The 10,995-nt window shown below is 49.0% G+C and overlaps 4 protein-coding genes across 4 annotated transcripts; 2 read left to right on the forward strand and 2 right to left on the reverse strand.

Annotated features, from left to right (window-relative positions):
* Positions 1-20: 20 nt before the first annotated feature.
* LOC125949571 (uncharacterized) lies at positions 21-688 on the reverse strand. The gene is made up of 2 exons (XM_049676709.1): positions 580-688; positions 21-507 (listed from the first exon to the last, which is right to left on the reverse strand). The coding sequence occupies exons 1-2, from the start codon at positions 623-625 to the stop codon at positions 242-244; spliced, it is 312 nt and encodes a 103-aa protein (XP_049532666.1). The 5' UTR covers positions 626-688; the 3' UTR covers positions 21-241.
* Positions 689-1,972: 1,284 nt separating this feature from the next.
* On the forward strand, positions 1,973-2,544 carry LOC125949570 (uncharacterized). The gene is made up of 2 exons (XM_049676708.1): positions 1,973-2,089; positions 2,220-2,544. The coding sequence occupies exons 1-2, from the start codon at positions 2,041-2,043 to the stop codon at positions 2,483-2,485; spliced, it is 315 nt and encodes a 104-aa protein (XP_049532665.1). The 5' UTR covers positions 1,973-2,040; the 3' UTR covers positions 2,486-2,544.
* Positions 2,545-3,848: 1,304 nt separating this feature from the next.
* LOC125949565 (general odorant-binding protein 84a) lies at positions 3,849-7,442 on the forward strand. The gene is made up of 4 exons (XM_049676702.1): positions 3,849-3,985; positions 6,703-7,005; positions 7,091-7,220; positions 7,310-7,442. The coding sequence occupies exons 2-4, from the start codon at positions 6,712-6,714 to the stop codon at positions 7,396-7,398; spliced, it is 513 nt and encodes a 170-aa protein (XP_049532659.1). The 5' UTR covers positions 3,849-3,985; positions 6,703-6,711; the 3' UTR covers positions 7,399-7,442.
* A 138-nt stretch (positions 7,443-7,580) lies between these two features.
* On the reverse strand, positions 7,581-10,005 carry LOC125949524 (cytochrome P450 4c21-like). Its single transcript, XM_049676647.1, has 5 exons — positions 9,603-10,005; positions 9,260-9,524; positions 8,573-8,699; positions 8,284-8,499; positions 7,581-8,212 (listed from the first exon to the last, which is right to left on the reverse strand). The coding sequence occupies exons 1-5, from the start codon at positions 9,955-9,957 to the stop codon at positions 7,628-7,630; spliced, it is 1,548 nt and encodes a 515-aa protein (XP_049532604.1). The 5' UTR covers positions 9,958-10,005; the 3' UTR covers positions 7,581-7,627.
* Positions 10,006-10,995: the final 990 nt, after the last annotated feature.

The following is a 10,995-nucleotide window of genomic DNA, read 5'->3' on the forward strand; positions in this document are numbered from 1 at the left end:
ACGATATAGCAGAATGCGGTATGCTTCTTCTGTATTTAATGCCAATATTGAACGAAATCATAACACTCGTAACGTGTAGTATCTACAGCAAAAGCTCCGACGCCCCTTTGACTACACACTCTCCGTAAGCATCTCCTGTAACCCCCCTTGAAAACCAGAAAGTTGTCCCTCGTATTAGCGGTAGTTCAGTTTCCATGCACATGTCCAGATCCAGAGCAGTACACCCCCAGGAGGCACACTTCTAATGATTGTTGATTTTGTTGCGGCTATTCTGGATCCTGTTGCTCAGGCTGTTCGGGATGCCACCGCCAATGTTGGACGGCATGGTGGCGTTCTCGGCACCACCAACACCACCCATCGGGTTCTCGGGCACGGTCGTGTTCAGATTGTTGGTCAGGTCACCCGGATTCGTCTGGTTACCGCCGGCACCACCAACCGGCATCTCACCGACCGACGGTGGGGTCATACCTCCGGGCAGCTGGTCCAACTGAGGTGCGGCATTGATGGCTGGAGGAGAGAGAAGGGATGGATGGTAAGTTAAAAAAAGTTCTACTCACTACAATGTCTCACGCAACTTACCAACGATGGCCAGCAGGACGGCAAGGGCGACAACTTTGAATGCCATTTTTAATATTTTTTGTAGGTACGCTTGGGAACTGTGGTTCGAATGCGGTATGGTGAGAAGTGTGCTTTCGGTTGGTTCTATCCAGCCCTTTTTATACCCAAATGCTGGTGGCTAGTTCTGCTCTACCAGACGTTCCCTCGAGGGGCTGTGCTCGCACAGTTGCTGATACAAGGGTGTAATTAGTCAAACACTATCTGTTACAACTTGCTTCAGCACTCAGATGCATGTGTGCATATGCCTTCCGTCTGCGCCACATTGTTGACTGGAATGTGTGACTGCAGGGAAAGTGTAAATTTCTTTTTTATCTTTTTATATGTCTTCTCTGGTGGCAATCGTGCTTCAACGGCACTAATACTTGTTGCAGCACTATGTCTGTGAAGTTGCATGATGACATTGGATTCTACTTAGTCAATGATCATTTTTCTTCACGATCACAAAAATCACCCAAAAATGGATCATTTTTGAAGATTGGTTTTAGGAAACTGTCATCCTTTATTTTTTTTAGTAAATGCCATAATAAATTACAGCTTGTCGAGAACATTTGGTCGTAATTTGAGAAAGATTAGGTAAAAATTATGACTATTGTATCAAATTTGTTTCCTGTGCTCATCGTAGCTTTCTGCTGCATCATCTAAAATATACTAACCAAATTTTTTTGTTAGCTTATAAGTTTATTAAGGTAGCCCCGTCGTTGTTTTGTTAAATTTTCAATTTTTCGTTCTTTGATAAGTTTTTGAAGCTGGAAAAGTGATGCTTTTTTAATTTGCCTCAAAACTACGGGGCTATTTGGTAAATAGTGTATATATTATTGTTCAAAATTTGAATCAACTTTTTGACATGATATTCCTAAGATGATGCTTTTCATACAATATTAAATCAATAAGTTTGGCTTTGTTAGGTTTAATTCAAGTTTCAGAACAAATTTCACTACTTAAAATAAATCTGGCATAAATCTGGCATTAAAGTATATAAGTAGCATGATTTATGAGCTAACTATAAGTATTCTAGGCAAACCAAACCCACTTAGTGTAACAACTAATCGACTTGTAATTACAAACGATATCATACGATTTCCTAGCTTCACACTAGTTAAAAGTACCGGATGATTTAGGTTAATGTTTCCATTGTCACCCAACCATATGTCCCCGGTGTCTTCGCTGACCTCATCTGGCTGTTGATACACCCAACGAACGGAGCACATAGTCATAATTAATATTTCTGCATTTTATCGCTCCGGGAACCGCTAGCCTCGGCGCTAGCGTTCTTACGGACCCCGCGTCTGTTTCGTTCTCATACGAAAACAGTATAAAAGCTCGCCCATTCGGTCAATATGGCAGTCAAAGCAGCAGCAGTGCCCGTGAGCTTCATCGTACAGACAGAGCAAAACCCTTCGCCCTAAAACTTCCCCCCAAAAAATGGCTTTCAAGCTTGCTGCCGTCGTCGTCCTGTTGCTCGTTGCCGTTGGTAGGTCCATCGGGAGGGGGTCCATCCTCCTGCTGCAACAAGGAGAACTCATTGCGAACGGTTCTTCGAGCGACGTGAGGTCGTAGGTTCGGGTATCCATAAGTAATGTATTCTTGCTCAACCGAAACAGCCATCAACGGAGCACCACAGTTGGACCAGCTGCCCGGAGGTATGACCCCACCGTCGGTCGGTGAGATGCCGGTTGGTGGTGCCGGCGGTAACCAGACGAATCCGGGTGACCTGACCAACAATCTGAACACGACCGTGCCCGAGAACCCGATGGGTGGTGTTGGTGGTGCCGAGAACGCCACCATGCCGTCCAACATTGGTGGTGGCATCCCGAACAGCCTGAGCAACAGGATCCAGAATAGCCGCAACAAAATCAACGGACATTAGGGAACCCCTGGATCGCGACACTGAGTGGAGAGAAGAGTTGGAAATGAAATAAATGGAATCTGGTCAACACGTAACGCGAAATGTCATTTCCGCGATTTGTTTCCTCTCGTGATGATAAACGCTGACGCTAAAGGAACATCAAGCTGTAGTAATACCGATGTAAATCATCATTCTGTGCCGTTCGGTGGTAATTAAAATTTCATTTTGATGAAATTCCAATTGACTACCACGTTGAAGATGGCTGTGCATTTCGGAGCGATTAGAAGCCACTAAGAGCATGACGGGGCGCGCTTCCAGCGCACATACCACATAATTCCCGGTATTTCGTTGATATGGGTTCGTTTAAAATTCATACCCATCGGAGTGCACACATACACGCGCGCTCCCATGCACACCAATAAGCGTCAGGGAGAGAGGGACAAGTTGTGCACGTTTAATGTGACAACAAAATTGAATTCCTAGCCAGCCATCCAGCCAACCACCACCGAGCACTGACAACATTCTAACGACGAGTAACGACAATCTATCCTAGCCACTCTCTCTCTTTCTTTCTCTCTATGTACGTGTGTCGCTCGGTACGTGTGCTACGGGGATGGGGTTTTCCCGGGAAGAACTAAAGGGCCCCGGCATGAGTTTGGTAGTGGAATTTGGTCGCCAAGCTGCCAACCAAGCTGGTTGTGCGTTCATCGCTCTGCCAACTCCCGAAATGGTTGCGACAATTTTGCGTTGATCCTTTTGGGTGTGTCTCAGCCCTCACGACGCACGAACCTACACGCATGTACTAAAGACACTTTGCAAAACAATTTTAAACATCGCGCAATGGTGCTCCGCGATGTGTCGTCGCCGTTGTTGTGAAATTTGACGTCGATTTAGCGGACGACCGGAACCAGAAGCGGAAAAAGCGAATGCAGCAGCAGCAGCAGCGGAAGTTGAAGTTTATCCGCGTTGTTGTTATGCCCCACGTGTCATTTCACGTGTACATGTCAGACCATGCGAAAGGCCTATCCAGTAATTTGATTTGAGTACCGGTGAACAAGGTTCTGCCCGGTGTCGCTTTGATGTCACGTCAGACCTACCTGCCCAGTAAGTGGCTGGCCAAACCAAACTACGGTCAAATTGAGCTCTGTGCCGTGTGTGTATGTACCGTATGGTTGGCAATATCGTTCGAAGCGATGGGCTCAGCGGGCAGGTTGGTAGTAATTCGATTCCAAATTGTCCATCACGACAGACGTCGCGCTGTCAAATTGCATCGCATGACGGTCACCGGTGAAGGTTAGTGGCTGGTGCAACTCGTGCTGGCCCCGGGGATGCGTATAAAGGTCGCACTGATATGCGGTCCGGAATCAGTGCATCCGTAGCGTTTACCAAGCGGTGTCTGTGGTTTTGCTGATAGAAAATCAAGTGTCCATCGTTACGGATCAGTAGGCAGTGACGTTTGTTTTTGGCTGTTGTTTCTCTGCAATCGTTGTTTGAATCGTCTCTTTGGGAGTATCACCAAGGGTTAGTCTTAGGTGGCTTTTGATAAACTATTGCAAAGAATCTACTATTAGTTTGTGTACTATTTGCTGTTTCACTATCAACTAAATCGATCTTACACAGTGACAGCCATAATGGTTCTGCGGACCATGTACCCAAGCAAATCTACCATTTGTATGCTGCCAGAGCTGCGAGGAAAAAAATACGCTAGCACCCTCCCGGGGGGAAAAGCATACTCTCCAGGGGCCTCTCTATCCGGGGACAACAAAAGCTCTAGTGCTGCCGGAAGCGAGTACCACAATCTGGCCTCAGTCGCTCCTTCAAAACAGGATCCAGGCCGTGTGGGTTGAGTCCCAGCAAAAAAAACCAAACCTACCACTGCTTCCGTTGGCACAAACATGGCTGCAGCAGCAGCAGTAGCCATGTGCTGGAGGATGTGTGCTATATGTGTTTCCTTCTGCTTGAGAAAGCGTTTTTCCCGATTTTCCACCATTTCTCCATCGTTGGCAACGTTGGTACTATGCAGATTGCCGTCCATCCGTTCGAGCGCCTAGCGTTCAACCCCTGGTTTGTCGGATGGAAAGGCGATTCAGTGAGTGGGTTTTGCTTCCCCCATTCCTCAAACCTCAACACCCCTCGTCTCCCATAATTGATTGCTGATTCTTCGAGTGATTTACATGTGCTTACTCATGTACCCGATTCGGCACCCGGGGTGCCCCGGTGTTTGTTGATTTCCGTTGGAGCCCGTTTCGTTTCGAGGCATAAATAATCCTTAGAACGCATTACGCGATTAGCTAGTCAACCAGCAAGCCGCCGACACAGATCGTATCAGCATCCTGGCACACCCCTCCTGGCATAACTTTCGATTGGTATTTTATTCATACCACAGTCTCGCCATCTTGCTGGCAGCCACATCACCAGCAGCAGCAGCAGCAGCAGCAGCAGCAACCAACGATCTCTAACTTGATCGATTCGCACCATCGATTGCCATTGATTGCGTGCCCTGGGTGCCGGAGTCTGATTGGGCGTGTAATGCTTCATCGCAGCTTCAGCCCTTAAATCGACCATTTTGCTCTTAACACTCTCCCGGGTCGGTCGGTTCGGTTTCGATTTGTTTCAATTATCTGCGTCGATGCGCAGCAGAGCTTCCGTTCCGTTCTGTTCCGTTCGGTGGACTTCGATTTTATGCCTGTCGAAGGACCACAACGCATAATGACGAACTTCTGCAAGTATGTTACTAATCCAACGCCGAGCACCATTTCCATAGTTTACTATTGAGCTTCTGGAGGGTCGTGAGACAAATATGTTTGCCACTTCAAACCTTCTCGAGCCTCTCCTGGAAAAGCGACGCTTCTTCGACGCTGTTGCGAGCCAGTTGTTTACGAGACTTGGTGCGTCTTTTAGGTCAAAATGTTGAGGACTCTCTCACTCTCTCTCTCTCTATCTCTCCTTCGGGGACGGTGAAAGTAGACAAACAGTCTCGCCGGATGCCGATCCCAAGGAGCGCACCGGAGGCGGAATCGATCGGCGGCGGCGGAAAACAAACGACGCAAGAACCGCGCCGACGAATTCTTGAGATTCATGTGGCTCCATATAACGTTTCTCCCTCGCTTCGGCCTTTTGTATGCCTCCCAATGCTCCGGAACGCACCAAAGTTGGCGGCGAGAAATTCGCGAATCCCCGTCCCCGGTGATGAAATTGATACCACTTCCTTTTATCATATTTTCCTCGGTCCCGTACTCCAGGGGATAATGGCCGCGTCCTTGGTCGAAAAGTGTGGTCATATTTTTGGGTGGCCTTTTGCCATCATGCCGCTCACTTCCTTCGCGCTATGCAAACGAGCGAAGGCGCTTTTCCGCGCGATCTAACAACTTGCTCTTGCTGTCGCCTGTCGTCATCAGTGTGCGTGCGTTTTGGGACCACCGGATGCAGCGTTCCGGTCCCGGCTTGGCGGTCGGTAAATCGTGCGTAATCCGATATGCACATCATAACGGGGCCTGGCACCAGGCCAACGAAGCCTTTTCTTGCCAAAGATGATGAAAAGCGAACCTCGCGAACATCACATTCAATCACGTGCTCCAGTTGACTTAGAAAGCTCCGTTCGTGCGCTCTGTTTTGACGGCAAATTAACAATCGTGTTTAAGGGAAATTAAAGAGCCGAGCAGAGAGTGTGGTCAATCCGCACGAAAACCCCGTGACGTGACCAAAAAGCGCTTCATGCTTCAATTGAAGCTACAGAGTTTGCTGAGTCCGGCCAAACAATCGATTGAACCTCGGACGCTTCCAAAGGGAATGTGTCTGTGTGTTGTCTGAAAAAGTATTGAAATGGAATGATTTGATTTTGAGAAGATGCAAAAAAACAAGCGTTTTCCATCGGTTTATAAAAAAAAGTAGAAAGAAAAATCGAAAAGAAGCGAACCCAGATGAAACGGTTCCGCGAAAGTGAAGACGCTGCAGCGCATCAGCGACTGTCTATCGTGCTTCACTGTCCACTAATGACGTGCAGCACCCCCTTGCCGCCCCCCCTAATTTGCCGCCGACGTTTGCACGTTTTCTTCGGAGACATTTTCCGCTTGGCCAACCGGCGCCGCTAGCACTAAATCAAGCTCACGGCTCAGAGGAAAAGCGAACGAAACGCGAAGACCCCTGGGAGCGATCTATATCGATCAAAAACTCGCTGCATATTAATGTCTCTCTCTCTCTCTATCTCTCTCCCTGGTTTTTATTATATGCGCCCGAAGCGAAGAAAAATGGAAAAACCATTCAAAGACGTCGGCAGCCTGTGGCTTGGAGCTACGTTGGCCCTTCTGCTGGCCCTTACACTCGGTGGAGCGGTTGGGTGCAGTATGCTGAACACGGATAGTGCGGACCAACGGAGCTCGATGCTGGCTGATCCGGCCACCATCAAGAAGCAACCACAGGGTGGTGTCTCGCCGCAGGAAGCCGTCAATGAGTGCAACCGAACGTTTATCATACAGACCGAGTACTGGAATGAGATGAACGAGACGGGCAGCTTCCCGGACGAAACGGACCGGATACCGTTGGTGCGTGCGGGACGTCCCGTCGATTTGCTTCGGGGCATTAGATGATAATCGATTTTCTGATCCGATTCTGATGCTTGTTTTGCAGTGCTTCGTCCGGTGCTATCTGCAGACGCTCGGTATACTGACGGAGGACATGAAGGTTAACAAGGAAGCCGGACTGGCGGTCGGTTGGGGTGGTTCCAGCGAAACCATCGACGAGTGTCTGGATGATATGAGTAAGTAAACCATTGCCTGATGGTTCGTTCAGCATCTTTCTGTCACAAATACCTCATGATCTGCATTCTTCTCCCTTTCTCCCCGGTAGCCGGAACCACGTGTGAGATGGCGTATTATTTGATGCGTTGCGTCATAACAAGGGCGCTGGTTGAAGAGAAAAGCAAAGATAACAAGTAGAAGTGACCACCACAAGCACCGACCAACCAACTTGACCGATTCCGCAAAAAACTCGCAGCTGTAAATAGCATAAATAAAGGTCCGCAACTGCGACTGGAGAGCACCGGCAAGTGCACCGTGAGTGAGTGCCAAGTGTAAACACAAAATTAGCACTAAACTAGCCCCGCAGGTTTCACACTTTATTAGCGGGATATCACCTTCATCCTCTCCTCCTTCTTCTTCTCGTGTACTACTGGCGTCGGTGAAGCTGCAGCTCGTGGGCAAATGCAAGGTTGAGTGAAATCTGATACTGATAGCGGATGTCCTCGTAGCGTAGTCGCGTCGTCAGCTCGTAATTGCGCAGGATCAGTGCCAGCAATGTTTTCAAGCTCATCAGCGCATACCGATAACCGATGCAACCCCGTGGCCCTCCACTGAACGGCAGGTGAGCGTGCGTGGCGTGCGACGCAGCCAGTCGATCCGAATCGAACCGATCCGGATCGAACTGATCCGCCGTCGGACCCCAGACATCCTTTCGGCGGTGCAGGGCGTAGAAGTTGAACAGCAACACCGTACCCTTCGGTATGCGGTGGCCATCGAGCACCAGTTCGGTAAGGTTCTGCCTTCCGACGATCGGTGCCACCGGCATCAGACGCATTGCCTCCTTTAACACCTTCTCCACGTACGTCAGGTGCTTCAGCAACTCGATCGTGACCTCCTGATCGGGCTCGATGAGCAGTTCCCGTACCTCTGCGTATGCTTTCGCTTGCACCTCCGGATGCATGGCCAGCAGCAGACAGGTGTGTGCTAATTGTGTGGCCGAGGTTTCATTTCCCTGCGCCACAGAAAGGGGAACCATTCATTCAGCACATTCGAACCAACCGAACCTGGCATCGCTGTACTTACCGCCACGATCATCGTGTAGATGTGGTCCGAGATTTCTTCGTCCGAAAATTGACGCGCCCCCGGTTGGGTGAGCGGAATCTTCATGAGCTGATCGATAAAAATCTGGGGCCGCTTGTAGCCTTCGTTCTCCTCCTCGTTCACTGGCACCGTTGACGTTGGTTGGTTGGGGCTTTCTTTGAAAAATCTTCCAATTTCTTCCCGCTTATCTTGGATTATCTGGTAGGATTAGGCGCAATGGTGAGCGAATATTTTGGAGAGGAGGGCTGTCAATGAGGGGCTCGTTCCATACCTTACTCGTAAACTGCTGACACACGTTGATTGCTTTCATCTCGTTGCGGTACAGCTCGGTAAACTGGTAGATGAAGTCGATGTGAAGCAATAGATTGAAAATCCGAACACCGATCGTCTTCAGGGCGCTGCAGAAAGGAGAGGGGAATGCGTTTGGGATTTTCGATTTTTCCTTTTCCGGCACTACGTAGAAAACGGTACATTTTAAGACTTCTAAAGTAGCAAAAGGATCCGGATTTTCCTTGAAAGTCATCCAAAAACGGTATCATCGCTTTTAAATCCCTAAGTAGACCCTATTTTTAAGCCGCCATCTGCAAAAAAACACTTCAAACATCCCGCACGAACAACACCTGGTGTTTGTGGCATGTGGTAATTGTTTAAACTGCCTGGCACACCCACACAATACGCAATCAACGCACCACACCAATCTAATTAACATCAACGCCTACCGGGCAGAGGGTTGGTGAGTTTTGTGTGGGATTTCCTTGAAACTCCAGATCCTCCTACAGTCGGTACCGACCACAGAACGCACAGCCGCACACCTCGACCACGGCCAGACCACCAAACCCACACCTCACACCTTCCACAATGGCGAACGAAAAGGAAAGTTTAACCAATTTGCATTCCGAGCAGCGAACCGATAGGAATTTATGCTCTCGGAGTGTGGCCACCGCAACGCCGTACTTACACTTCCAGGTTGGCAATGAACAGTTCGGCTCCTTCACGCTCCAGAACCTTACCACCCAGTGACGTCCGGCAGATCATCTCGAGCGTACAGGCGGAGATGTACTCGAGGATATTGCACGGACCCTGGTCGGTTCCTGGTTGCGTGTAGTGGTCCAGTCGCCCTATCAGTCGCCGGGAGCTGTCGTTGAAAATCGGTACGAAGCTCTCCAGGATGCGGGCGTTGAAGGTTGAGTTGAGGATTTTACGGTGCACCTTCCACACGTCATCTGGAATGCACGAAACCGAGGGCACAAAACGGATCGATCACACGTTCGAACTTGTTCGGGATTCTATTTTCCTCTTACATTTGGCCGCCAGTAGACCGTGCGGTAGTCGCACGACCTTGTAGACGTCCGGTTTCGCCTGGCAAGCGGGATGCGTGAGGACGTGCTGCACGAGATCGGGATGCGTGATCCCGATCGCCACCTGTGAGCCGAACCGGAACGTGAACAACCGATCGTGTTGGCCAAAGTGGCGCCCAAGCACCAGAAACACTTCACTGGGACTTTTGCCGAAAAAATCGGGCAAATTTCCGAACCAACGGTGGCACGGTGTGGCACGTGGTAGTTCATCAGCCCAACGGAGAAGCTGAGACCAGTACCAAGGGATAGTGACGACCGCTAGCAGGATGCCCGCCACTATTAACAATCCGGGAAGCATCGCGCTATCCGTGCGTCCACTGTTGTCGGCCACGAAAATGCAACTGGACGTCCCGTGCACCGTGCAGTTGTGCAGTTGCACCCGCGACTGCAAGCCGGCGAACTGTAGGTTGTTAATCAAATGCGATTTTCCACCAGACAGAGCCCTGTAACGAGCCCGGTACCGATACGGTACCGGTGGGGTTTGGTGGGGTGGGGTTTTCCTTTTGCTTTCCGGACCAACCCACCAGCCGCTGTGCGTGCATAATGCAGCACGATCGTGAACGTGGGTAATCGTGGTGGAGAAGGAAGGAGAAATGCGTTGGGGTACATCATAATTTATGCAATTATTTTCGCGACTTTCCGGTGCATTGGTGCAGACGGTTCGGTGGTGGTTTTCATTTTCCTTTCTTTCGGGCTTCGGCAGTGAACTTGGGGAGGGTAACGACGGCCTGTGGACTGTAGTAAAGGATGTTGCAAAAAATGTTGTCGAGACAGTAGGACCTAGTAACCTATCAACCGGTAAAGTACGTACATAACGTTTTGGGAGAAAACATGACGTGCTTCATTGGAGTTTATGGAGTGTTAACAACTGTGGTTGACTGCAGCCAGAAGGGAGACAACGTGATCTGGGTAATAAAAAAATAACCTACGTACCTTCAGCATTTGAGGATAGAAAAGGTAATAAAGAAGTGCAAGCTGTAGCATTATTGTTGCCTCGCAAAAGTTGAGTTTTTCTCCGAAAAGTCTTCAACAACTACAGTAGATCAAGAACAAGAAAAAGGTCATATTTTTAATACTTATCGTGGTTAAAGGGTGGTGATACAGTTCAAATAGTGACTAACAACCAAGAACGAATGGTGATTTGGATATTTCAAGGTTCATAACAATGGAAGTTAACTATTCCTGTGCATTCAAACAAAAACTAAAGACTTTACTCTCCACATCTAGGCCGATTGAAGCTAAAGATCGACCAAAAATTGGCCAAAAACTGCCCAACAGAAGAGGTATCGTGTTCCATCAGAACAACGCAGAGCAACACGTGCCTATAACGTCTTAC

This window comes from Anopheles darlingi, chromosome 2 (genome assembly GCF_943734745.1).
Source record: "Anopheles darlingi chromosome 2, idAnoDarlMG_H_01, whole genome shotgun sequence".
NCBI lineage: Eukaryota > Metazoa > Arthropoda > Insecta > Diptera > Culicidae > Anopheles > Anopheles darlingi.